Below are 27,643 nucleotides of genomic sequence, written 5' to 3'. Positions count from 1 at the left end.
CTTTATGATCAGCGTTGTCGTGCCAACGAGATAAACGGACTAATAGTTTATCTCCAAACGATGGCGCAAGCGCTCTACTTTAAAGAAACATGAAAATATAAAATACAGATTAACAAAGTACAAAGATCAAGGCTGCTTAAAATTGTCGATTCATCAATTATTATCCCCCCATTTCAATGTCGATTATTTCCGTTGTAATGACACTCCACTCCAGTGGGGGCACTGTGGGTGCCGCCATATTAGCGCTGCATTTTTGTCGCATGCCACACATGTACAGTCCTTGCTGCAGGGGCCGTGGGTTCGAATCCCACTGTGGGCCCTTTAGAGCATGTGGCTCTTATCCCAACATTTCCAGTCCGTCTTCAGATGTCTTATCCCATAAAGGCCACATGAACGAAGGTCGGAGCAGGCCGTGCATGAGCGAGGACGGCGGTGGTTGTGGGGACGACAGTCTGATGGTGGAGGCTTGGATTCAGCTCTCGCACAATAAACTATTTGATCAGCGTTTTCTGCAGAGGAAATTAACGGCACAATAACTGACGATGACGTTTAATGTTCGTTGTCCGGTGAAAATAAAAAGAAAGTTTGCAAAGTCAAACAATGAGAGATTGAAGGCGGTCTTTCTGCGTTCACTGAGCTCAGGTTACCTACATACACGGCCTCTAAATCAATAGATTATAATAAGAGCTTTACAGCGTGACCGACACAGTAAACACAGCTGCTTCACACATGGAGAACAGGAAACCAAACACTGACTCATTTTTCATTCCCTCCAAAGTTTCTCAGCTGTCCACTATTAAACAAATCCCCCCCCCCCGCATTAAATCTGGCTCTTCATCAGCATCATGCAAAACAATGACATTAAATCTGAGTCACCAACCCGGCGAGCTGTTTCCTGCTGTTTTGGTTGGAAAAGCAACGGAGGAAGATCAGAGCGTCATACGGGGAGCAAGAACAACAAGGCTCTTCCTCCCCGAGTCAGAGACGAAACCCGCAGACCTCAGAGGAAACAAGAGAGAAGCTGCACAGGTCACACGCCGTCTGAAACCACAACCAGGCCGACGTTGATGGCAGATAGGGTTGTCAAGTGAACATGGCTTAAAAACAGCCAGAACACGCCCTCTTTATTTGGAGTTTATCTTTTCTGAATGTCTTTTTAAGGCTTGGAGTGAAACACATTTAGATTTTTGGCCTCATCTGTGAGTCATTGATTTCTTTAATGGATCGAAGATGCCTGGAAGGTTTGTGGTCATAACAAGCTGAAGACATTTTCTCATTTAGCTCGAAGACATTAAATCCGTCTGTTAGTACCGCGCTCGTTTCCAAAGCCGTATGAGACGTCAGCAAACGTGGGGGGGGGGGGGGGGGGGGGGGGGGGTCTGATGCTAATCAACAAGTTCCACATTTCGGGCCTCGGTGTGATGATACTCTCACACTTACAAACGTACAGCCAATATCGTCAGTCTCGCAGTCCGTTCATGCGGGGTCGTTCGCCGCCGCTCCAGTTGATGCTCCTGTTTCCAGAGTGAGCGTGTGGTTCGTCTTCGTAGGCACTACGCTCAAACACGCCGCCATATGATAGACCCGGATCGAATAGATCGAAATTGACAGGAAGTCAGACAAGGAAAAGAATCCATTCAATTTCAGAATAAAACACACAATAAAGAGCGCAGATTGTTTTTCTCCATGCTAATCTATCTCACACTGTCCAACTTAGTGGAGATTCATCATTTCATGGTAGACCTGACGTTTGGAGATTACATTGAAGCTAAGCAGGTTTAATTGAAAGGTTGTGAAAGAATGAGAAACTTGTGTTAGCTCAAAAGCTAAATTTAAGCCAAAGTAAAATAAATCTTTCTTTTTCCGAGGGAACCTGCGGAGGAGCTAAACTCCACGTTGGCCGATAAAAAGACTTCAACCCTGCAGCCTGCTGTTTGGTATCAATGATGAGGCTTCTTGATCCAGAGGTCAAACTGCCTCTGAGTGGACACTTAACAAGGAGAATCACGCCAGCGTTCAGTCGTCAGCGCTGAGTTGACGTTGGAAAGAAGCCCGACTTCTTCAAAGATTACAGAACTGAAACCAAACGGAGCGTGAAGACTGCAGGAGCAAAGGTTACACACACACTCCTGACATGTTGGTGAGAGGACGCTGAGACGCAAAAAAAAAAAAAAAGTTCATTAGCTGCTGCCCAGCACGCTGCAGGATGTGCTAAGTCACAGTCGTGTCTGCACTCTGCTATGTGTGCAAACACTGTGCTGTCTCCACTAAAACACTGACGTACTTTTACTTCTCTTAGTAAAATGTCATTAAACTGCAGGTCCTTCTTTCTTACAGATCTGCAGTCATCTTTTAATAATGTGATGACTTCAGTTTGGGCTGCAGAAAGTTGTTTGAAGCATAAGTGAGAATAAGCAGACGTTGCTGTTGCACAGTCTCCAGATCACGCAGGAGAAACGGGGCAGTGCTGGACGGTGCCGTGCAAGAGCATCAATCCAGAACCAGGACTGGGATCTGCTCCACTGAGCCTGCCAGAGGCCTTTAAAAGGACTTCCAGCAGACTGCTGGAGCGCATGTTTCAGAGCAAACTGTCAGAAACTAGACTCCATGTTCTCTAGGTCGACCTCTGCTCACAGACCAGCCCAGCGCCGTGCACGTGTTTCTCTCCCCCAACCAGTCAGCTCAGGTGTGAAAACAGCACTTCTAAAAAAACATACAGCTCAATGTTCAAAGTGTTTCTTAACACAATTAACAGATTGGATCCGTCAGAATATATTCACAGAGATCAGAGACGGATGGTGGAGGAAAACAGCGTGAGGATGAGGATGGAGTGACAGAGGGGAGGCAGCTGGGTCAGGGACGGACGGAGGAAGGAGGAAGAGCTCAACACGGACAGCAAGATGTCAGAGGAACAGAGAGAGTGAAGGTGAATATCTGACAGACCCGTGTGACTCCAGATCACCGGACCGAGGACACGCTCGTGACAGGACTCATGACACGAGGTTTCAGAAGCCGCTACTTCTCATTTCTGAAGTGAACACTTCACCATCCTGATTATTTACAGGCAGAAACATGAATCAAGGCCGAGTCCTGACTGTCTCCAGTGAGGGACAAGCTGGAGTCCCTTCTACCTTTTTCTTAATTAGAGTCAATCTGAAAGACTTTAAAAAGAGGTTAGGCGGTAAATCACCCAAAGGAGAAGCCGGTTTAGCAAATGAAAAATCAATAAGAAGTTTGAGCTCCAGATTATTTGGAAAGTTTAGCGTTTAGTCGATACAGTTTTCCAGCCCTGCTCAGACTTTGGCTAAATGCTGCTGTTGGTGATTTTCACGTCTCGAGAGTTTACGGAGGAGACCTACAATCGACCATGCACCCAGGATTATAACTGTAACGATATCCTCGTGACTCAGGAGCCTTTGAATTAAACAATCTGTCCTAATCCTTCTGAAATGTTCGACATATCCATCTACACAAATCAGAAAACTCAGGCTGCACTGGTCTCTTCTCTGTGCAAGCTGCTCAATGCAACAAACAAGGCCGAACCAAACAGATGCATTTAGTGCTTATAATGGGAACATACAGGACAAGTCAGCTGGACCCACAAGATAATGTATGTGAACACCAAACTGATAAAGTGCTCACAAAGGAAGCCAACGTAGACGTTTCAAACCTGCATCAGCTCGCTGCCTGTTGTTGGGGTAACTGATGGTTAGCTTTACTGAGCATTTCCAACATGGCGACCACTGATAATGAGCTCTCGAAGCCTGTCACTGTGAAGATGTCACTCAGGCATCATCCACTATAGTTTACAGTCTATGGTGAAATCCTACTCGACTAGCCGGGCTCGTGTAGGCAGAGCGAGAAGGGAGACAGGGAGGCCTGTGATTGGTTCATCAGATTGGTACCTCGTGGCAGACATTGGTTGAAGTTTTTACAGACAATGGATTTTCTTTATTCCTTTTTTTTCAGAGAACAGGAGTTATTAATTACTGTCAGGACCTAAAGACAACTTCAACCAACAATCTTGAAAAGAAGATCTGGAGGAAATGACTGACTGCCTTTAACAGCTTCCTGTTGGCTCATTGTGTTTGACAAGAAGTGCGACATCATGAGCGTTTAGTTCCCCCATCTGAGGGCTCTCTTTTTTACCTCACAAACACATCCAGGATCTGAGGGATAAAAATAAAGCTGGGCCGGTCTCTGGCTCATTAATCGGGCTGGAAAATGAGGATGAATCTTTCACGAGTCGAGTGGTTCTCCTGTAGAGCACAGATCCTGTGGTAGTCATCTCCTCTTTTTGATCCTAATGTCAACGAGTGAATACGAACCCGCTCACACTTCTACGTGAGGATACAAATATCAGAACCAAATACCAGCGAGCCGAAGCAGCGCTCCCAGCTGAGGGATAATTTTAGGTTTTCACGGCTCATGAAGAAGAGACACTCGGGCAGGAAACACTTCAGCGTTTCTTCAGCGTGAGCATGAACATGCTGTGCAGTCGCTTTCATTTCAACCTTTTATTAAAGACAGAAAACTGAAAGTGAAAGCCGTTCTTGTCGGGTTTATGAACAGCTTACTAATGCATTAGCCTTTTCATAATCTACCTATCTAGATTTGCATTCGGCTTCTTAAATATTTGCGCTCTAACTTTGCCAGAGTGGTTTTAAAATGGAGCTCAATCTATAAGTCTCTTAATCAACAACAGGCTAATAGCTCCTTAAACGAGGATTTGTTGATTCTCCTGTCGTATCGAACGTCAAATGTCTTTGTGCATTAAAAGGGTTCAGCCAATGTTTAGAAACTCGTCATTTCAGCTGCAGACGTTTCCTTTTCTGATATGTGTTTTGTGATATCGATTAGACGTGACTGTCTCAGACAACATGGGAAGCAAATAAATTCAAATATGTATCTCCTTGGTCTCTGTTTGGATCCGTGTGTGTCTGCAGAGTGGCAGCGATGATAATCTCCCCTCTGACCTACTGCTGCTGCTCTGTTGTCGACGTGTAACCTGATTTGATGTGACTGGCCGCTTTCATATGACTCACTGATGATGACCGCGTCCACCAGAGATCGTCATGCTGATATCATCCAACACACACACACACCCTAAAGACCCCAGCTCAGTCAGAAAAATGACAGGGTTTGGTGTAACGTTTCCTGGACGTGTTCTAATAAAAAAGCTGATTCAGACATGACGTTTATTGCATCCATCACGCAATAAACCTGATAATGTGATCTCCTTACTCCTTTATTTTCTTCATATTGTGCAGGCCTAATCTCCACAATCTGCCAAAACATGAAATTCAACCCAAAAAAGTCACGACTTTTAAAACTGATCATCAAACCAAAACCAATAACACCTTCAAAACCCAAAACTGAGAAAAAAATACACAAAGCATCAATTTAGGTTAAAAAAAAAAAAAGTTCTGGATTGGATTTATTACAAAACTTTGATGATCAAAATCACAGTTAAAAGTGAATCTGCTGTGCCAAATCTGCATCTGTATGATGAAGTGTTTTATATCAGGAAAATGTTTTACATTAACATGCATACACTTTCTCTCTCTCTCTCACACACACACACACACACACACACACACACACACACACACACACACACACACAGAGTGAGTAACACCATCTGTCACTCTCCTCCAGCTATTTCAGACTAGTGTCCAACACACCAATAACAGGAGCATCCCCACACAATAGACAACATTTCAGATTGATCCTAAACATCCTGCTCGTTCTGTAGACTGTAGCTAAATATTATTAAATCAACGTGTGCACACGTGTCTCTGAAACAGCTCGACCACACAGCCACTGCACGTGCACCTTGCGGGACTCTTCAAAATACAGCACACAGTGTGGAAAACACTATGCTGCCTTTTTTTTTTTTTTTTTTTTGCATCCACCCTGAAATGTTCCTCTGCAGAAACTCTTAGGCAGGCTGATGAAAATGCAAACAGAGTATTAAAGTACTTGATCCTCCTCTACTTTGTCATCACAGATTTATAGGTGCAGGCAGTTTTTTTCTAGCATGACACCAGATTTATCCTGCGACATCTCCTCACTGTTTTTTTTTACTCACTAACTCCGGCACGTTAGAAGCGATAATGATCGATTTAACAACCCCGGGGATGAGACTCTTCGCGTCCGCATTGCCCCTCGCTTTGCTAGCTGGGCTCTCCGGTTCGTGACCGGCAACCGAACTAGAAAATACCGGTCGTGCTCGGGGAATCAAACCGTGTTTAAAGCGGATAATCTCCATCAAAGACACACACACGCGCGCGCGCGCGCGCACACACACACACACACACACACACACACACACACACACAGCATCCATGTTTGTTAGCCTAGTCTGGTTTGAGTAAAACAGTTAGCATTTAGCTCGCTAACTAATCCAAGGGCAGCAAAGCCGTCTAATGTTAGCCCCCCTCGCGCGCGCGCTAACCGTGAGCATTTCTTACCTGTTTTTTTTTTTTTTTTTTTACTTCGGTCAGCGTCGCTTCTTCTTCCTTTCTTTAAGTGAAGCGTAACTTGATTTTTACAACACTCGCATCCCGGTTAAGTTCTGCTCCGCTTTCCGCCGTTGAACCATTCAAACAGCCGCCGGTTAGTTGCAGTCCACGGAGCGGCTAACGGCTACTCCCGAGCTGTCAATCCGGGGATCATCGGGGAAGAGTCCCGCCCACTCATCCTCTGCGCGTACTTGGTTACAGCCGGCGCGGGCACGACGATGCTGAAGAAATCAACAGGGAAGTGAGGCGTGCTGCGTTCAAGATCTCCACGGATTGCCGACTTCTTTTAGAGATCGGGGGATTTGGATTAGGAGGGACTCCGTTTTCAGCTGCGATTGATGAGTATGTTTGGGCCCGAGTCATACATATTAATTAGGGGCCCCTCAACCAGCGTTCATATTATGTGGCATCTTTTAAATCACTTCTTAAAACTCATTTTTATGTGATCTATTATTTTAGGGTTTCTATTAATCTCTCCCTTCCCTCATTCATTAAATTGCTTTTATCCTTTTTATCCATCAACCCTTATATGTTTTTAGCCTCTCAATTTCTCCCCTTCCTGTATTTCCAGACTGCTCTTATGTTTTTCTTTTTAATTCCCATTCCTTTTATATTTTAACTCTCCAGCTCTCTGTCGTCTTATTCATTTTACCATCTATCGTTTATCTCTATTTATCCTCATTCTGTTTACAGCCTGTGGTGTAATATTGTCCCTCTCTCCCTCAGTTTTTTTTTTTTTCAATTGAGCTCTCTCCTGTTTGGTCTTAAACTAATCATTGTATTTAACTGCCTCATAACTGCCTGTTGTATCTGTCGTATTTATTTTACCTGCTTTTATATCCGTCTGTAAAGTAAAGCACTTTGTGACTCTCTGTTCTTGAAAGGTGCTATATAAATAAACTTATTATGATTATTATGATGAAGATAATGATGCTTATTATTATTATTAATATGATTATTATTATCATTAATCAGATATGCACAAACTCGTGAATTTTCCAAGCGAGAACCTATTTTTCCGATTATTGTTAAATTACGCGAACGCACCGTAAGACAGACATAAGTGAGCAACGAGAAGAAGAAGGAGGAAGTTTCTTTGGAAACTTTTGTACAAATTCAAGGTATTTAAAAACTATTATTTTAATTTCATTCAAGTTCAACATTAAGCTGACATATTTTTAGAGGTGAACTGGACGATAGCTTTAAGTTTTAACGGTTTAAGTTGAACGCAGTTTTTGGCCTTTGTGGGTTTAGCCTCGTCATGAGCTAACGTTAGCATCGACTGCTAACATGACCAGAAGTTTTAACGGCTAACGGCAGCTAGCTCGTTGTTAGCTCGTCTTTGAAAAGTCAAAACAAATTTACCCTCGATATAAAACGACTTTTTAAATCAAACAACAGCCCCAATTTCATCGCAAACTTTAATTTTGTTTTTATTTTTAACAAACCGGTAGCTATTGAATGCTAAGTGTCCTACTCGGTAATGTTATTTAAAAAAATGTATTTATAAGTATAAAACATATTTTACAACCATTAATGGGTGATAAAAAAACAATACTGGATATTCAGACATGAGCAGTAAGTGTCGAGTTAAAGAAACCAGGCGTAATGAGTAATGTAAACAACCGGAAGTGACACTTAAAGAAATAGATATAAACATCTCAGTTGTAATATGACGTGTAGCTTTTGACATGGTGCATGAAGAGACAGGCTCAGTGTATAAACACAATCATATAAACCTCGTCTCAAAGGTTTCCCTTCACTGTAAGTTAGAATGCAACGAATTGTTTTATTATTATGCTCGAACACCCTTCACATATTTTCTTCTCTTTCTTTTCAGCTCCACAAAGCGATCTCAAAGATGTCTTCAGGCGCTCTCTTTCCGAGTTTGGTGAGCGGCTCAAGGGGAAGCTCCAGCAAGTACCTGGTGGAGTTCCGTGCCGGTAAAATGACCCTGAAGGGGAATGTGGTGACACCGGACAAAAGGAAGGGCACCGTGTACGTCCAGCAGTCGGATGACTCCCTGATCCACTTCTGCTGGAAGGACAGGACGTCCGGGAACGTTGATGATGTAAGTGACATCTCTAACCTGTGTGTGTGTGTGTTATTAACGAGGGGTTATGTATTAACAAAGATTAACAGGTTAAGAAGAGAAACATTTGTATTATAAGCAGCATCAATCAATGCAAACATATTGGGCTTTCACACTTGCAGAAAAATCCAGATATTTCCAGGAGGAGTTGCGTTATGTAGCAGGAGTTACTAAGATCCTTAACTAATCCAGCAGGTCAGCCGTCTAGATTTAGATTTATAATTTTTGATGCAGGACTGCAGGAAAAACAAACTGTGCTTCTCCTGAGGGGGTCACATGGAGAAAACTCAGTAGAGACTGTGACAGCTGGTCACAGTGAAACCAGGACAGAGGCCCGAGTCCTGCACTGGGGAAAACAAATGCTCTCTCTTTTTCTGTATGCACACAAGCATTATTCCTCCAAGCAATGCTGATGCATCAAATCCTTATTTAGCCTGACTTCCATGACGCTCACTCCGTCCTCCCTGTCAGTATGTTTGATGATGATTTGTTGTGGCAGAGATGTCTCAGCCCCCCCCCCCCCGCCCCATCCTCTGCCTCATGATGTGCCTTTCTCTGATTCCAGGACCTGATCATCTTCCCCGATGATTGTGAATTCAAGCGGGTGAACCAGTGCACCACTGGACGAGTTTACGTGCTGAAGTTCAAGGCCGGCTCCAAGAGACTGTTCTTCTGGATGCAGGTGAGGCAGATGGATGCTAAATGAAGGGAAACTGGGTCGGGATCAAAAAGTTGACAAAGCGAGGATCCTATGCAGCGTGGAAATTTGGAGTCTGCATACAATTTCTAAATGTATTCTCAAAGAGTTAAAATTATAAATGTAAAGAAGTTCTTTCTAATTTGCTACATCATGAAAGCAGCAGAAATGATTCTTTACAGATGTTCTGTTCGCTTTCAGACAAACAGCAGCCTTTAATCTCACCAAATGTAATTTGCTTTTCCCACCAGGAGCCGAAGAGCGACAAAGACGAGGAGCACTGTCGTAAGGTGAACGAGTTTCTGAACAATCCTCCGATCCCCGGCGCTCCGGGCAGCGGAAGCGGCAGCGGCCACGAGCTCTCGGCGCTCGGAGGAGAAGGAGGTCTGCAGAACCTTCTGGGAAACATGAGCCACAACCAGCTGATGCAGCTGATCGGACCGACGGGACTGGGAGGACTGGGTGAGAGGCCCGCGGGATGTTTCTTTGAAGCAGCTTAGTTTAAAAGGAAATCCGGCTCATGCTTCCTACATTTGTTTGAAAGGAGAATCTTCGGTCATTTAGGACCATTTTTGATCTCTTTGTGTTCGTCTAAGGAGGTCTGGGAGCTCTAGCAGGACCAGGACTCGCCAACTTGCTGGGCAGCGGAGGACCGGCCACCAGCAGCTCCTCATCCAGGTGAGAGAGAGAACACAACACACCTGTCAGCATGAAACGGTGTGAAGACTAACATGACGAGCGCTCTCTCTTTTCTCAGCTCTCGTAGCCAATCGACAGCAGCCACTCCGTCCTCAGGCGGAGCCCCCAGACTCAGCTCCACTCAGGCCCCCGCCACCCCTGTGACTCCTGCCGCCTCGGCTGTCTCGCCCACTACTGTGGCCCCCTCCACACCAGGTACACGACGTACAGCACCTCCTTATCTTTGTGGGAAGAATTCCCACTTTTAAACGTGAATCAGAAACAACAGCGGTGAACGGCGTAAGAAACATTTATCATGAAGCCATCATAACAACACGTTTAATTTTTAATGCTGCTCAGCCTCGGCTCAGACTCCGGTGGTCCCGGCCTCTGTGGGAAGTCCGACCTCCCACCAGCCCATCCAGCTCAGTGACCTTCAGAGCATCCTCGCTACCATGAACGTCCCGGCCTCAGCTGCTCAGGGACCGGCAGGTGAGTGATTGTTTCTGGTCTAATGCAGCATCAGCTAAACGTCTGATATCAAGGGTTAGAAACATGCTGAAAACAATGACAACAGAGGAGCAGCAGCATTACATAACATCTGACTGATGGCACTCGTCTCCTGCTCTGTAGTGGACCTGGCCAGTGTTTGCACCCCGGAGATGATGGCTCCCATCCTGACTAACGCAGAGGTCCAGAAGAGGCTCCTGCCTTTCCTCCCCAGCGGAGAAAGTTTACCTCAGAGTGCCGATGAGATCAAGAACACCATCAACTCTCCTCAGTTCCAGCAGGTAACTAAAGACAAACTGTTCAATCCCTTCGATGTTGGAGGTCGAAACATTACGTGTCAAATAAATCAGGTTTTATGTTTAGTTCCTGCAATCAGCGTTGAGTAAACTTAGCTTGGCTGTGATTGATTCCTCCAGGCGATGAGCATGTTCAGCAGTGCCTTGGCCTCCGGGCAGCTCGGCCCTCTCCTGACTCAGTTCGGTCTGCCGGCGGACGCTGTGGATGCTGCCAACAGAGGAGGTGAGACACAAACACAAACACTAATCCAGACCGCTCAGGAGAAACACGCAGCACGCCTCCTTCATGCCTGACGCTCCTCTGTGTCTCTGTGTCTCTGTCAGATGTGGAGGCGTTTGCGAGAGCCATGCAGGGCAGCAAAGAGAAGAAGGAGGACGACGAGGACATGAGTCTGGATTAAGAGCTCAAACTGACAAACCTCAACAACATAAAAAAAAAAAATAATCTTTGATTCCTTTTTTTTTTTTCCAAACATCCCTTTTGTACTTTTTCTTTCCTCACTTCTGTTAAATGTTGTCGTTCACTCTCCTGTACCAAAGACGACGCAGCACCGGGTGTGTTCGCTGTTTTGTTGTATGACTGAGATGAGCCTTAACTTTGACTGACTTCTCTTCTCACACCACACTGCTTCATCCTTTCAGCTGTTTTTTGTTTTTAAAGGTGATTTACTCTTTAATAATAAAAAAACCCATCACAGTGGCAAACCAAACCATCTCACTTCCTGTCTTATTTTACAGAAAAGAAATACTGAAGCGAATGTATGAAAAACTTCTTTATTTAGAAATACATTCACAACACATGGGGGGAGGGGGGGGGGGGTGACGGGGAGAGACAGCTTATTCTGTGACATGAACATACTAAAGAGTGGTTATATTACATACAAGCTTCACACTCATGTTGGGTACATGTTGACATTTCTGACGGGAGGAGAGGTGGAGATGGGAAACGCTGCCTGAGAGCTGGACGGGGTGAGCGTCACCGTGACGTGTTTTTAAGGGTTCAAAATACGGAAACGACTAAAGAACACAGTCGATAGTTTAAATCACGTCAAATGATCGACTAGAAGCCACTCGGGTGACTGTCACTGTCTTTTTCTGTTGCGTCCAATATGAGCAACATTTGAGTCATGAGCTCCTGTGGCCGAAACGATTCAGAAATATTTAATAAATTAAATGTTTTTTTACAAAAAAAACCTAAATACTAAAAAAACTAAACTTAAAAAAAAGTATCTATCGATGTAAATTGGCGCGTTTTTGGAAAAGATCCCGGATGAACTGTGTTCGAGTCAAGACCCGAAATAACCGATTCTGGGACACTAGCCGAGGCAAGACCTGGACGTATTACTCAACGGGATAAAAACAAAAACTACAAATGAATTTCAGTGATTGGGTTTTTTTTGAAAAAAGCGTTTTTCTTGAAAAGTGATCACTTGGAGTCGGTGGTCTTAATTTAAAAAAAAAAAGCTAGCTTCGAGTTTTCGATTCCAAATCCAAGACCTCTAACAGGGTCGACTCGAGACCTCGTCCGAGCATACAGTCCCCTGTCTCTTCTTCTAACGCCTGCACATAGAAAAGGTGTTTGCAGGACTCAGCACCCGAGTATCATGTGTTCATGTGAGTGTGTTAAATAAACCTTTGAGGACTTTTAGGACTGACTGAATTATCTGTGATCACTTCCGGACGTCCTCGTCCCTGTTTCAGGAAACGTCTCCCATCTGTGCTGCCTGAGGCTCACAGTGTTCACAGTGTACCGACTCAGTAAGACAAACTGCTAAAAGATGCACAATTCAAAAGCTGAATACATTAAAAAAAAAAAATAATGATGAAATATTGCAGTTTTAAAAATGATCCATATCATTCATTTTTCAATGTGTGATGATAAAAAGTAAGAGAGAGTCGAGCTGTGTCGGCTTTATTTACAATATACTACATACATGTAATACGTGATCATGATGTCATGTGAGAGAGAGAGAGAGAGAGAGAGAGAGAGAGAGAGAGAGAAGAGAGAGAGAGAGCAGTCACTTGCTGCAGCACAAAAACCAGTTGGACAAACAGGAAAATATAAAATATACATTTTCTGAAAATAGAAAATAAATATTAACATATATATTTTAAATTAGCTACAGTAACGTGACACCCACCACCAGTGATTTGTAGGAATGTGAGGGCTAGACTGTGCGTGTGTGTGTGTGTGTGTGTGTGTGTGTGTTACATGTGCGGGCAGCCCTGCGTTCCCACGGCTCCGTGCACAGAGAGCGGTTTGGACAACATGGCAGGTCTGTGGTTGATGCTCGCTGTGCGGATGCAGCCGTGGAAGGAGGCCAGGTCGGCAGGTAGACCAGGAACTGGGACGCCATCTGGTGGACGTCAGGAGTAACAACATGTTACAGACGTGAAGGGACAGACTAAGTTCTGATTTTTTCATATAAAAAAAACAACTTTAATTTGTCCCCGAGTGGCACGCTGTCATGTGCATGTGCAGTATTTTTACACACACACACTGATTTTATTCTCTGCCGTGCTTCTGTTTGATTAGAAAGAATACAAATGTGTGTGTGCACTCACCTGGTACCCCTCCCAGGTAAACGGCCTCTTTGGCCCCTGCAGAGCGGCTCTGTTTGGGCCCGACGCTGTGCTCGCTGGCTGCGTCGACGTGTAGCTGCAGGACGTCGTTCTTCTTCACAACTATACACACACACACACACACACACACACACACATTTTTATCTCCACGTTACGATGTTCTAAAAGCTGCAGAAGAAGAGCTTGTTGTGTTGAACTCACCTGTGATGGTGTGCCAGTGTCCGTTACAAAGAGGTTCTTCAGGAGTGAAGGAGGTAGAGAATTCACCTTTACCAGTGTTTACTGAAACGGACACCTACACACACACACACACACACACACACACACACACACACACACACACACACACACACACACACACACACACACACACACACACACACACACACACACACACACACACACACACACACACACACACACACACACACACACACACACACACACACACACACACACACACACACACACACACACTGTTAGTCGGCCTAACTTCTCATATTTCCTGCAGGTGTGTCTTGTATGATGTCACGGGTGGGTTGCATGCTCTCACCTCTCCCTGGTTGAGGACGATACTCAGGTGTTGATCAGCTGACATCCCAGCATGCAACAGCAGCCCAGAGTAAGAGACGGGCCGAACCTCCAGCTGAATTTCCACATCCCGACCCAGAACCAAGGACTCATCTGCAGGGAGGAGGAGAGCCTTCAGTCGGGACACAACACGCCTCCAAGAGGTCAAAAACCACAGAAGAAGAGCGGCGATAGCTACCTATAGCGATGTGTCCTCCCTGCCCGGAGAAGTACGCTCCAGCCTGCAGAGGGCTGAGGAAGCAGGGCACCGTCCCCTGGCTGCGAACGGGGTTTCCTGCAGGGGCCTCGTTCAGCGACAGGTCTTTAACACATCCAACGAAACCACCCGAGCCTGGAGCCTGGAGGTTTAGAAGAACGCCACACGGACATGAAGCAGACGAGAACAGAGTTTGTCGGCTAACAGGATGTAACATTCAAATGTTGTTTAGAAATGTTTTTAAAATGTTCGCGCTCAAACTAGGATCAATGTTGGAGATGCTTTTGAACCATGGAGAGAGGTTAGAACGCAGAAAGCTTTACAGACCCATGCAGAGCTGGCTAAACACTGAAGCTACAGTGTCCACCACATGCAGAGCTGGCTAAACACTGAAGCTACAGTGTCCACCACATGCATAGCTGGCTAAACACTGAAGCTACAGTGTCCACCACATGCAGAGCTGGCTAAACACTGAAGCTACAGTGTCCAACACATGCATAGCTGGCTAAACACTGAAGCTACAGTGTCCACCACATGCATAGCTGGCTAAACACTGAAGCTACAGTGTCCACCACATGCTGACCTGTGTGAGAGGAGGGGGCGGAGCCAGCTCTCTGTAAGGTTTTAAATCTAGACTGCAGTACATATTTTAAACACTAGGGGCTGTAATAGAGTTACGTACTGCTCCTTTAAGTAGGAAAAGAAAACTCTGTTTTTTAAAAAAACTTCACGCTGACTGACTTCCATATAAGTGATTTTCCTAAAACATTGGTTTTAATGTCACACATTTTGAATTCTTCATGATATATATATATATATATATATATATTTTTTTTTTCTATATTAGAAAACTCTGTTACAAACACACGACAGCGTGCAAACTGTAAAAACATCCAACTGTCTTTTTAATTGAGTCGTGTTGCTCTGTGAAGCGACCACGACTCATGTGCCGCTGCGTTCTTCCCGTTTCAGTTGTTGGAAGCTGCTGAATATTTGATGATATGATGTTTTACCTTCAAAGATGGCGGCACTCCTCCGACGTACAAAGGCCCGACGAGACGAGTCTTCTCTCCCCCGGGGATTCTCTTGGACTGAGCGCTGATGCCGTCCACGATCAGACTGATCTTCTCTCCTTCTCGCTTTATAAACACCTGAAGTGACACATGATGGAGCGGCCATGATGAATCAGGATTCGTGCAGTTCAGGTGGATCCTGTTTTAAACCCGTTCACTTCCTGTGTGTGAGCTCACCGTGTGCCACTGGTCGTCGTTGTACTTCTTGCGGCTCCGCAGGCTGACCTTCCTCTTCCCTCCGTCCAGCAGGAGCAGCAGGTGACCCTCCGACACGCTGAGGGACAGGACGGCCCCGCCCCTCTGCTCGTTGGACGCGTAGAGCGCCAAACCGTCAGAGGAGTTTATCCTCAGGGCCATGGAGATGTGAGGTCTGCAGGACGAAGAAGAAGAAGAAGAAGAAGAAGAGCTTACATGTCAACGGTGAAATCTAACTTTACCGTCCAAAACGCAAAACAAACAAACTCAGCATCTCAAACTTTTCTGCCTTTTACCACACGCGTGTTATCAGCGTGCACGCTCTGAAGCCCGAGTCACACTCACAGTGAGCTGAGCGAGGCGGACAGAGAGTCGTATCTCTGGTAGCTGTGTGTGGAGCCGCTGAAGTGTGTGGCTCCGGCCTCCTGATCCGACGGCCCGCCCTGACAGGAGTCCCTGGTGTTCCGACTGCGAGACCCCGACGGCTTCTTGTTCTTCCCCTGAGACGGAGAACAACGATTCCAGCTCGTCACTGGGCAAAGAGGCTCTTTTGTTTGTGTGTGTGTGTGTGTGTGTGTGTGTGTGTGTGTGCGTACCTTGTGTTTGCCGCTGTGTTTGGGCGGAGCAGCGACGATCTGTTGCGGTTTCTTCGCGGCGGGACAGTCCAGAGGAACGTTCACGTTGTCTTTTGCACTCAGCAGGTTCAGAACCATCGGAGGACTCGTCTCCCTGAAAGACAAACAAAAAAATTAAAACGCATTTGCTCTCAACTAAATCAGCTCTCGCCTGCAGTACCCATTTTAAACACTAGGTGTCAGAGTGACATCGCGCTCCTTTAACCCTGTTTCGCTGTCGTTCTCTTTTTCACCTCTTGACGAAAACGTTGCTGATGCATCCAGTGAGATTAGAGACACCCTGTTCGGGCAGTCCTCCCAGGAAGGTTCCTCCCGGCGAGCTCAGCACACCTCGGCTCCGGCTGTCTATCCGGAGTCCCTCCTTCGCTTTCTCCAGCACGTCGTCCATGTACAGACGAATCCTGAGGGCGCCGTGCAACACATTTAAAAAGTCAGCTTCCTTTGCAACAATACGTTTTGCCACAGATCAGAAGCGGCGGCGTCCTACCCGTTGATGTTGTTGTAAATGGAGACGTAATGGCTGTTGTCGTCGTTGTACGTTTTCGGAGTCTTGATCTCACTGTTTCCAGCTCTCACGACCACGTGGCCCTCGTGCAAAAACACCTGACACACACCATCCTGCACACGTAAAAAAAAACAGGCGTGTGAGTTTGACATCCAGAAAGTCGGCTAATGTGTAAAAACAGGAAATGATGAACGCAGCTTCCTCTCCCGACCTGATCCTGGTGGTAGAACATGAGGCCCTCTCTCTGCTCGGTCCGGAAGCTGAAGCTGGCGTAGAAGTTGTTTCTGAGGCTGGGAACGTCTGTAAGACCCAAGTCCAGGTAGCTCTGACCCGAGAAGTGAGCCTCACGAGCCACCTGCAGGACAGAGAACACAGCGGGTCAAGACTGAGCCCGTCCCTGCACGAGTGTGTGTGTGCACGGATTCTCATCATGCAGGACAGCAGAATCTGCACGCCATGTTTGGACTCTCTATCAAAGGTGTAAATAACTGTTCTTTTCTTGTTTTTTTATTTATTAGTGATGTCGGACAATATAAGTGAGAGATGAATATGAGGATGTGAAAAATATGTGTTAACATTTAAAACGTTACAAACAAGACAAAATGTAAACTAGCAGGAGGAAATGAAAATCTGCTTTGTAGGGTTGTGTGTGTGTGTGTGTGTGTGTGTGTGTGTGTGTTTTGTGAAAAACGAGACAGACAAAAAAATAAAAAATAAAATAAATTAAAATAAATAAATTTAAAAAATGTATCAATAATGACAGAAATCTCTTTAAAAAACGTAAAAAATAATAAATAATAAATAAATAAATAATAATAATAAAAAAATTAATGATAATTATATTAAGAGTTCTTTTCTTACCAGCAGGTCGCTGTCGCAGCCAAAGCTGACCCCTGAGCTGGTCATCCTCTTCAGGTCGATGTGGGAGGTTTGGGCCCTCACGCTCCTGAAGCAGCCCTTCAGAGAGCCCTGCTTGGGAAACAGAGACTTCAACCTGCAGACAGACGGAGACGGGTGGAAACATGAGCGCTGTGGTCACTCTGCAGCTCGGGTTGGCGTTTTCGACCATGTGCGGGTTGACACTCACTGCTTGGGCATGGCGTTCTCGGGGACTCCTCCCAGGTAGTAGACGCCGCTGAACGGGGGGATGTCCACCATGGACGGGTGGTTGAAGAGGATGTTGCGGTTTTGTCTCACCACGACGAGGTGAGTGGTCTTCCTCATGATGATGATCTCCAGCTGCAGAGAGAAGACTGCAGTTTTCAGGCTTTCGCTCAAGCTGGGACCACGAGAAAAACTTTCATTTTCAACCCTCATGCTACTTTTAGCAGCGTGTCCACTCAGTGGGTTTTTACGGGCAGAGAAGCGCTGGCTGTGCGCTCCATCCTGTCTCTATGACAACAGCCGCTGTTTTGAGTTTATTATCAGTCAACAGCGTCTTCGTGAAAGGGTTAAAGATTTTCAACTTTTCTGCTGTGAACGTAAAAATAGCTCAGTGGACACGGGAGGCTGAGAATGAAGCATGAAGATGAGAAAAGACGCTTACAACTTTGGGTTCAGCGTTACTAATCTTCAAGAGGTCTGAGGACGTCTCTTTGGGCTCGAGCTCCATCATGGTCCCGCTGAAATCGTAGTAAACCTTCAGCTGGCCCTGAAGCACGGCCAGACACAGGAAGCGATCCTGATGGAAGGAGAGAGACACGCAGAACACAGTCAGACCTCAACCAATCAGCAGGAAGACAAAGAAAACAAGAGTTCACGTTACCTGCAAAATGACATCAAACACACGTTTACAAAACACTGAATAAACACAGTTTACAGTTATGAAGGATGCAGGGCAAAAAGCATGAATGCTTTTTCATGATTTTTCTTGTTGCACGCTGAAACGAATATGTGCCGGAAAACATTCAAATGTCTGGCGATGAATCCGTGAACGACGGGCGTAAAATGCGTGGAATCGTTCGCTGCTCTGCTCCGACGTTTCTGTTTTCTCTGCAGCCTTTTTGCAGCCGTGCACCTGAAGTGACCATAAGGCCTCTATAAGCGACTGTCTGACCAACGAAGGGTTAATGCCCTGATTGAATCAGTGAGATGACAGTTTGAGCTCCTGGATTTAAAGTGTGACGGATGATTAATGACAGTGAACGCTGGTTGGTTGGTTACCCCGTTCTTCAGCAGCAGCAGGATGCCGTTGTGCGACAGCAGTCTCACTTCCTGCTCGAAGCGCTGCACGCGAGTGGCTTCATCCGTGAACTTGATCTCAGCGAAGCCGGTCCCATCGAAATACGCCGCGTCATTCACCCAGGCCTGAGTCAGCACCGGCTTGGACCTGTGCGAGGGGATTAAAACCAAAAGATGAATCACGATGTTTATTCATCCATCATCCAAATGTGTTTTTGACGTGGCGCTCGGCGGCGTGCGCTCCGACCTGCCGCAGGGTTTCTCCTCCTTGGTGTTGAGTTGGAAGGTGTTTTCAAAGTTGTACAGGCTGAGGACTTCCTCGTTCAGCGTGTCCAGCTCGATGCAGCCCTTAAAGTTCGGGTGAGCGAGCGTGGCGGGAGGCTGAAAATAAGGACAGAGTGTTAAACCGTGTCCCAGGACGTAGACGGAGCCGGGTGGAGGGCTGGACTCTGTCGGCTCACTTTGAAAGTGCTCGGGTATCCTCCCACGTAGAAGACGGTGTCGTCGGTCAAAAGGTTGAGCAGACCCTGATCTCCCGCCGCCTCCACGCGTACTTTGGTGACTCTCTGATCCCCCTCGGAGGAATCTGAAGACATCGACATCTGACCGTACTGAAGGATCCTGCGGTCAGACGCGAGCACGAAAAAAAATAAATAAATAAATAAATAAATAAGTAAATAAAAATAAAAAAGACAGCAGAGTAGATAGATCACAGCTGCTGATCGAGCGGTTTGTACATTGAAGGAGATTGTTACGCAGCTCCGCCATTTTTATTCTCGCTAGTGAAGGAGTGATAGTCTACTGGGGAAAACTCAGGGGGCGGGGCTTATTGCATTTAAAGAGACACACACACCAAAACAGAGCGTTTCAGAGCGTCCTCTTTAATGAAGTCTCTCCTGATCGTGGAGAAACGATCAAATGTAGAAATGTCCCTCACCTCTCCAGCACAACGCTGTTGAAGTTTCCATCCGACTTGACGTCCTCGTTCATGGTCACCTGAGCCGTGTCGTCGCCCACCTTAAAGTACCAGCGCAGTCTCTTCCCCACCAGCGCCATGCCCATGAACTCCTTACTGGACTGTAAATACCACACAGAGACAGCAGACGGATTACCTCCTTACCTCCTCAGGGATCCGGATGCAGTTGTGATTCTTCGTTGCCGTGGCGATACTCACGTCCTTGTTGCCGAGGTAGAAGACAAACTGCTGGTTGCCGTCGTCCTGCCGCCTGCCCCGCGTCCCCTCGGGCAGAGTGATGTAAAACTTCAGGGAGGTGTAGGAGGCCAGGTCGGCCAGGTTCGGAGTGGTGCGCACCTGAACGCCAGACTTCCCGTTAAACTTCATCGGGACGCCGACCTGGACGAAGGTGAGAGGAGGAGGAGGAGGAGGAGGAGAAAAACAAACATTAGAAGCTGCTGGAAGGAGACGTGCTGAAGCGGGATCTGTCACGTTGGCGCACCTTGCTGGCGGCGTTGCGCGCCTCCTTTATGAGCTGTCGGATGCGTCCGATGTTCTCGGAGATGTTTGGCATCTGTGCCGAGTGATTCTGCAGCTTATCCAACTTCTTCATGAGCATCGGAATCGTATCGCCCAGAGCTTGAACTGTGAAGACAGAAGAGTCAAACAAAAAGCAGAGAACAGAACGGCTTCAACAACCTTCATTCAAAGACGCGTTAGCGAGCGAGTACCGGTCTTGTTGGCCTCCATCAGGGCGTTGTTGATGTCATCGTTGGTGACGTTGGCGTCTCCGTACGTCTCCTGCCATTTGTCCAGCTGCTCTTTGATTGGACGCAGGGCATCGTTCACTTGTGTCGCCGTGGTGTTTGCCAGATCTGCAGCTTGCTTCGCCTCGTCGATCTCCTGACTCGCGTCTGATCGTCGCGGAGACGGGAGAGCGAAACGTAAGTACGGATAAGAAGGGAAGAGGTGTTTTTTTTTTAAGCGTGAGTTAAAGGTTCATACTTGAGGTGAAGTTGAGGTTGTTCTGAACCATCTCCAGGTCTTTCATCACGACCGCCTGTTTGGTTTTGGCCTCGTCCAGTCGCCGCTGAGCGTCCTCGAGCTGAGGCTTCAGATCTGTGCAGACAAACATTCAAGTTCAACCGTCCAAAATACAGTAAACGAAGTCCAGACTCCACTTCCTGAACCATGACGATGAATTCACAGACGTGTGTTTACCGTTGCTCAGATCGTCGCTCAGTTTCTCGACTTCGTCCTTCAGCTCCAGACTGTGATTCCTCAGAGAATCAGCGATCTGACCGAGATCCTGATCCTTGATGTTCTGCACAAACGCACAAAAAAATATGACGACATGCATCATTTAAAAAAAAAAAAAAACGCACAGTATATGAATCCCTCCACCAGGGGGCTCTCCAATCCAAACAACAGGCGGGGGGGAATCATGGGAGTGATTCTTCTTCTTTTTTTTTTTACCTCCAAAGTGTCGTTAACAGCCTTGTCAGCCATCTTGGCGGCCTCCTCCGCCTCCTTGATGCTGTTGATGATCTTGTTGTAGGATTTGGTGACGTCCACAAATCCGTCCTTCTTGGTCTCTGCGATCAAACTGAAGACGCACAAAGACGACAGCGTTTTGTTGAGGCGCTCGACCTTCATCCGTCTGACACACACACAAACACAACGACAGCAGTGGCGCTGAAGGAGCTAACCGGTCGCTCACCTGGACAGGTTCATCGCTAAGGTGTTCAGCATCTCAGCGTGCTTCTCTGCTTCCTCCACCAGGGGGATCTTAGAGTCCGTCCAGGCAAACTCCTGCACTTTCTCCGCCAACGGGGTTCTGGCGCCGTCCAGCTGAGCCGCCAGCCGCTCGTACTCCTGAGAGAGACGTTTGAAGCGTCAAAAGACTTCCACATGCTAAATGAAGCAGAAGTGCAGGGGCGGGGATTTCTCTCTTCCTGGAACAAACCTCTTTTGAGTCTTGCAGAGTGGACAGCATGTCGTTGACCTGAGCCACGTCGTCTTCAGCCATGTTCAGCTGGTCGTTCACCTCCTTCTGCTTCGACATCAGGTCTTCTAGTCTTTTCTGTGAGTGACAAAAAAAAAAAACAAGAGTCAGAATCCCGTCTGACACGCGTCCTCGGCTGATCGCCGTTTGCTGCCGATCGCCACGCCCCCACCTTGTTGTCCTCCAGAGTTTTCTCGTTGGCGTTGTTGATCTCCGCCGCCTTGGCGGTGTCGTTCACGGCTTCGTTCAGGGCGTCTCGGAGGTCCATCATCTCGGAGTGGAAACGGGCCAGGCGGTCTCTGATGGCTTTGGCCAGGTCGACGTTTTCTCCCTGACGATTGGCCAGCTCTTTGTTGACACGGTCCATCACTGACAGAGGAGACGCACAGACATGTTAGATCTCATTTTTAGGAGGAAACTGTCGACTGCAAGTACAAAGAGGAAGAAGGAAGCAAAAAATCACTATAAAGATGTTAATAAACAAGGAAACTGTCTAACTTTATTTTATGTAATGAAGTTTATTCTTCTTATAAATACTTTTCAGACAAGTTAAACTTTTTAAATATTTTCTTGGTTTATTTTGTAGGTTGTTTTATTTATTGCAAAAAAAGAAAAAGAAATATGTTATTAATATCTTATAAAAAAAAAAGAAATATGTTATTAAAATGTTATAAAAAAAGAAATATGTTATTAAAATGTTATAAAAAAAGAAATGTTATTAAAATCTTATAAAAAAAAGAAATGTTATTTTTCTATTTTTTTTCTTTTTTTCTTTCATTATTATTTTTATTGTTGTTATTCCCTCACATGTTCAAAATAAAAGAAAACTAAACACAAGTTTGTGCCCTGTGTGAAACATGCAGATCAGGAGGATTTCAGGCACATCTTATAAAATGTTTTTTGAAAACATTTGTTTTATTTATAGTTTTTTTTTAAGCAGTAAGAAACAAACAACTGAAGCAGCAGCTACGAGTCCTAAAGTCTGTTTTAGGAACGTGTTTGTGTCTGAGTGAAGATACTCACACTTCCCTGCCTCCGCCCTCTCTCTCTCGGCCACCTTCTTCTGTCCCACGCAGCTCCTGAACCTCATCTCCCTCAGCATGGCCTGCACCTCCCTCATCTTCCTCTCCCTCTCCTCGTCCTCCAGCTCTGCCTCCGTGCCGTTCAAGGAGGACCGGTTCGCCAGAAGCATGACGTCTGTGCAGCAGTGAACGCATCACAGAGACATTTTAAATACAGTCAGCCTGCAGTGACTAATGTGTCCAATGTTTTTAAACGACATAAACTGAAACACTGATTGACTCTGTCCTACTGTTCATGTCCATGGTCATGTTGTTGATGAAGGACAGCAGGTCTTCCGCCCTCTGGTGAGTGTTTGTGGTGCTGTCTCGCACGTCACCAACCCTGTCGGTCATCACAGCCACCTGAAACACAAAAACCGTAACGGACCAATCAGAGAGCTGCTCTCTCTTCCTCTGTGATCATGAAGGAAACCTGCTGTGTTGAAGCTTCTCTGACAACAATGCAGCAGCCAGTATGTCCTCCTTCTAACTTTAGATTCTGCTCCTGAATGCTCTGGATCTGATTGGACCAGAGAAGGTAGGCGGGGCTTTGAAGGCCGTTTTGGACGCCCCTGGGTTTGCCAGATATGAGAGCAGTTATCAGGTGAACAGGTGTTGCAGCGATGGAAGCGGGCAGTGGAACTGCTTCAGATAGAAGTGATTGTACCCGAGCTAAAAAGCCTCTGCATGTTTCTAATAAGCTCCAGCAGCAGAAAGCTGCTCAAACTAGGATCAATGTTGGAGATGAAACATGGAGAGAGGTTAGAACGCAGAAAGCTTTACAGACCCATGCAGAGCTGGCTAAACACTGAAGCTACAGTGTCCACCACATGCAGAGCTGGCTAAACACTGAAGCTACAGTGTCCACCACATGCAGAGCTGGCTAAACACTGAAGCTACAGTGTCCACCACATGCAGAGCTGGCTAAACACTGAAGCTACAGTGTCCACCACATGCAGAGCTGGCTAAACACTGAAGCTACAGTGTCCTCCACATGCAGAGCTGGCTAAACACTGAAGCTACAGTGTCCACCACATGCAGAGCTGGCTAAACACTGAAGCTACAGTGTCCACCACATGCAGAGCTGGCTAAACACTGAAGCTACAGTGTCCACCACATGCAGAGCTGGCTAAACACTGAAGCTACAGTGTCCACCACATGCAGAGCTGGCTAAACACTGAAGCTACAGTGTCCACCACATGCAGAGCTGGCTGAACACTGAAGCTACAGTGTCCACCACATGCAGAGCTGGCTAAACACTGAAGCTACAGTGTCCACCACATGCAGAGCTGGCTAAACACTGAAGCTACAGTGTTTGTTCAGTGATCTCACCTTGTCTTGCAGTTCATTGATGTCATCGTTAATAGTCACGATTTCCGCCTCCAGCATGTCGGCCCGATTCCTGCTCTCATCCAGAGTGCTGTTGTAGTTCTGTATGGCGCGCTGAGAGTCCAGAAGAAAAAACATGAATTCATTAAAAATGGAGGACAGCACAGCGGTCTGATGCCGACACCGGAGAGAAGCGGTCGAGCACTCACAGCGATGTCCTCCATGGACTTGTTGACGTGGTTGAGCTGAGCCCACGCCATCGAGCTGGCGTTCAGACTGCTCAGCTGCCCGGTGACGGAGTGGAAGTCAGCGTTCATCTTGTCCAGATCCTCCAACAGGACGATGACGCAGCTGTCACACGCTGCAGAAGACGACAACAACAACAACAACAACAACAACAACAAATGAGACACTCTGACTTTTTTGTTTTCGCCATCACATGTGCGAGTACGAGTGACGTACGTTCGCAGTGCATGCTGTGATGCTTCTCCACGGGGACGCTGTGTTTCTGCGAGCACGAGTCGCACTGTTTCCCCGTCATCCCGTCAGGACAGCGACACTCTCCGGAGCGCGGGTCACAGCGACCTCCTCGGCACTCGCACTCTGAAGACACGGGCGTTATTACTACAAGAACAGGTCGAGACAGTGAGATTGGTGCCACAGACTCGGGACTGACTCACTCTTGCATCCGTCAGGTCCGTAGTTCCAGTGTCCCGGAGCGCACTGCTTGCAGTTCGGCCCGTTGACTCCGGGTTGGCAGGCGCACTGACCGCTCTGAGGGTCACATGGCTGCACGAGGGCCGCCGAGGCCTCACAGTCACACGGACGGCAGCCGGAGCACGAGTCGAAGCCGAACGAGCCATCCTGAGAAAAAAACAGAAAATGTTGAATTGTGCAAAAATGTGTTTTTAATGCAAAAATAAAAAAGAGAGAAACAAAACGCACCACGCAGCGGTCACAATGCGGCCCCGTGACTCCCGGTTTACAGCGACACTGACCCGTTTGAGGGTCACATGACTCGGTGCCACATGGAGAACAGTTGCATTCTGGGTAAAAGTATAAAACAAAAGGTGAATTATTTCCGGCGTCATCTGGACGCGTGACTCATTAAATGCTAAAAAAATGACTCACTGGTGCAGTTCTTGGCGTTGACGGCGTCGCCGTAGTAACCAGGAGCGCACGTCTCGCAGTGCGGCCCGGCCGTGTTGTGCATGCAGCTCAGACACTCGCCGGTCAGCGGGTGGCAGTCGGTGAACAGCATGTTGTTGTCCGTGTTGCCGTGGCAATGACACAGCTGGCACCTGCTGCCCAGCACCATGGGGTTGCCGTAGTAACCAGGGGCACACCTGCAAATGATGTTTACAAACTTCATAAAGATTTTTTTTTTTACCCGAGACGGTGAAAACATTTCACAGATACTGAATGATGTTCACATACTTGGTCACATGATCGACCTTTATTTTGAAATTCTGCCGTGGAATGACGAAGACAAACTTTTCTTTGACGACATTTAAAAGTTACCTTTCACAGTGCGGCCCAGCATAACCCGGCATACACAGACACTGCATCCTGTCGGTTTTCTGCAGACAACCTTCTGCAAAACTGAGAGAGAGGAGAGAGAGAGAGAGAGAGAGAGAGAGAGAGAGAGAGAGAGAGAGAGAGAGAGAGAGAGAGAGAGAGAGAGAGAGAGAGAGAGAGAGAGAGAGAGAGAGAGAGAGAGAGAGAGAGAGAGAGAGAGAGAGAGAGTTTTATTAGAAATGACTGAAGGTGAAGGAGAATATTTTAAAGGTCACATATTCTGTAAATGTGAGCTCAAACAGGCCGTTTGGAAATTTCCCCTTCATGACATCACAAAGGGCAGTAGCCCCTCCCCCAGGTGGGTGACACTCCCACAGCTAGGTGTTTGTTCTGCCCTCTGAGTCTGCCTTCTCACCGTAAACAATAGGACATGGAGCCAGAAAGCAGCGAGTACACCCTTCCAGAGAGGGGGCGTGGCCAGACACAGCTCATTTACATATTTAAAGCTACAGACACAGAAACAGCCTGTTCTGATCAGGGCTGAAATAGAGGGGTTTATAGACATGATCAAAACAGGATCAGACACACTTCACACACATGATGAAGAGGACCTCTGACACTGATTTCACCTGAAGAAGAGGAGGAGGTCATGTGACCTTTAAAATAAAGAGGAATAAGGTGGAAGAATAAAGTCAAATGCACTGACTTGTTGGACGGGACCCTCAGGGGGCACGGACAACTGGAGCACGACACCGCCTGTCCATCAAGAGTGTTGTTACCAAGGAAACCACCCTGACACTTCTCACAGTGGTCCCCGGCTGTGTTGTGTTGGCAATCCTGAAAAAGGGGCCGAGACGATGACTCATTTATACGCAACAGCACGATGACAAGAAGAAAGGTTTGTTTTTAATTCTCACCACACAGATTCCTGATCCGTCCAGACAGCGGTCCGAGTGTCCGTTACAGTTACAGGGAACGCATTTCCCCAGGAACAGGCCGATGGTGTCCTCTGTAGTAACCTGGAGCACATTTCTGAACAGACAGCGAGGAGAAGCGTTAACCCTTTGACGACTCTCCTGCCGATCCCGTCAAACACGGCAGCGTGGTGGGTCCTCTTACCTGACAGGAGTCGCCCAAGTAGTTGGCGGGACACATGCAGATCTCCACGTTGTTGGCATGGCGACCGGACGGCAGGCTCTCGGCGCCTTCCAGCACGGCGCCGCGTAGCGACACGGAGTGAGCGGACTGGGAGTGCAGGGCTCGGATCTGCAGAGACTCCAGACCGACCAGGACCATCATGAGCTCCTCGCGAGACACCAGGTTACCGGTCTGAGCGTGACGGAAACTTCCCTGTGAGGAGAAACGTTTCAGACTTTGACCTTTCGACCTTTATTATGTAAAACAAAATCATTTAATTATGAATGAACAGAGCAGAACATGCGTTGTGTTGTTGACCTCGCAGATCAAGATTTGTACACATGCTGTCCTTTTATTTAGACTATTACTTTGTCATACATGTATATGTATATTATTATTATTATTTTTTTATTTAATTTTTATTATTTTTATTATTGGGGTGTTTTGTTGTCTATCCCTATAAATAAGGATGGAAAAATAAAAATTAAAATTAAAAAAATTCGAAACATTTCAGCAACAATTTGAACTCATGCTGATTTTTTTTTTCTTTCCTTTAATAGATCGGACAACTGGAGAGAGAGAGACAGGAAATGCTGGGATAAGAGAGTGGGACAAGGTCGGATTTGAACCCGTGTCCGCTGACTTAATAAGCCTCCATACATGCGGCGTGCAACAACATCCGCGCTTTCCAGAATTCAGCTGCTCACATAAATCAACCGACAGACGGCGTTAAAGGCGGCGTTACCTCGACCATGTGAACTATCCCCAGGTGAGGGTCCTCAGGTGAGGAGTACTCTCTCTCCATGAACACCAAGGTCATCTGATTCCCCTGCAGGAGGAAAACACACATTTAAGAAAGAATTAAAAACAGGTTCTGGCAGA

The 27,643-nt window shown here is 46.7% G+C and overlaps 2 protein-coding genes across 3 annotated transcripts; one reads left to right on the top strand and one right to left on the bottom strand.

Annotated features, from left to right (window-relative positions):
* The first annotated feature begins 7,540 nt into the window (after window positions 1-7,540).
* Window positions 7,541-11,242, top strand: adrm1 (ADRM1 26S proteasome ubiquitin receptor). Of its 2 annotated transcripts, none has more exons than XM_079359797.1 (10): window positions 7,541-7,645; window positions 8,365-8,595; window positions 9,182-9,298; window positions 9,565-9,775; window positions 9,913-9,991; window positions 10,071-10,207; window positions 10,352-10,483; window positions 10,625-10,782; window positions 10,918-11,020; window positions 11,122-11,242. In XM_079359797.1, exons 2-10 carry the CDS (start codon window positions 8,386-8,388, stop codon window positions 11,196-11,198), a joined length of 1,224 nt encoding a protein of 407 aa, XP_079215923.1. In that variant the 5' UTR covers window positions 7,541-7,645; window positions 8,365-8,385; the 3' UTR covers window positions 11,199-11,242. The 2 variants fall into 2 exon arrangements, with proteins under 2 accessions (XP_079215923.1, XP_079215922.1); XM_079359796.1 differs by having other exon boundaries at window positions 9,910-9,991.
* Window positions 11,243-11,984: 742 nt separating this feature from the next.
* On the bottom strand, window positions 11,985-26,911 carry LOC306834045 (laminin subunit alpha-5-like). The gene is made up of 40 exons (XM_079359789.1): window positions 26,744-26,911; window positions 26,542-26,656; window positions 26,331-26,461; window positions 25,628-25,708; window positions 25,238-25,452; window positions 25,052-25,152; window positions 24,787-24,970; window positions 24,569-24,709; window positions 24,316-24,467; window positions 24,110-24,220; window positions 23,029-23,140; window positions 22,740-22,913; window positions 21,889-22,085; window positions 21,678-21,794; window positions 21,432-21,586; window positions 21,188-21,317; window positions 20,933-21,035; window positions 20,717-20,830; window positions 20,443-20,625; window positions 20,214-20,356; window positions 19,931-20,110; window positions 19,694-19,833; window positions 19,218-19,377; window positions 19,004-19,137; window positions 18,739-18,904; window positions 18,122-18,256; window positions 17,663-17,814; window positions 17,437-17,569; window positions 16,787-16,930; window positions 16,558-16,688; window positions 16,304-16,471; window positions 16,032-16,164; window positions 15,781-15,935; window positions 15,418-15,610; window positions 15,181-15,318; window positions 14,150-14,309; window positions 13,934-14,064; window positions 13,582-13,675; window positions 13,363-13,482; window positions 11,985-13,154 (listed from the first exon to the last, which is right to left on the bottom strand). Exons 1-40 carry the CDS (start codon window positions 26,800-26,802, stop codon window positions 13,006-13,008), a joined length of 5,634 nt encoding a protein of 1,877 aa, XP_079215915.1. The 5' UTR covers window positions 26,803-26,911; the 3' UTR covers window positions 11,985-13,005.
* Between the last annotated feature and the right edge of the window lie 732 nt (window positions 26,912-27,643).

Source organism: Symphodus melops (genome assembly GCF_947650265.1).
Source record: "Symphodus melops genome assembly, chromosome: 13".
NCBI lineage: Eukaryota > Metazoa > Chordata > Actinopteri > Labriformes > Labridae > Symphodus > Symphodus melops.
Note: the sequence above shows the minus strand (reverse complement) of the source record. Positions and strands in the feature narration are given on the sequence as shown.

Coding starts and splice junctions, on each gene's coding strand:
- adrm1 (XM_079359796.1), top strand. CDS start 8,386: ATGTCTTCAGGCGCTCTCTTTCCGAGTTTGGTGAGCGGCTCAAGGGGA. Junction 10,208..10,351: donor TGTGGCCCCCTCCACACCAG/GTACACGACGTA, acceptor AATGCTGCTCAG/CCTCGGCTCAGACTCCGGTG. Junction 10,783..10,917: donor ACTCTCCTCAGTTCCAGCAG/GTAACTAAAGAC, acceptor TGATTCCTCCAG/GCGATGAGCATGTTCAGCAG.
- LOC306834045 (XM_079359789.1), bottom strand. CDS start 26,802: ATGCCAACAACGTGGAGATCTGCATGTGTCCCGCCAACTACTTGGGCG. Junction 24,221..24,315: donor AGTCCATGGAGGACATCGCT/GTGAGTGCTCGA, acceptor CTGGACTCTCAG/CGCGCCATACAGAACTACAA. Junction 21,587..21,677: donor CTCTGCAAGACTCAAAAGAG/GTTTGTTCCAGG, acceptor CGTCTCTCTCAG/GAGTACGAGCGGCTGGCGGC.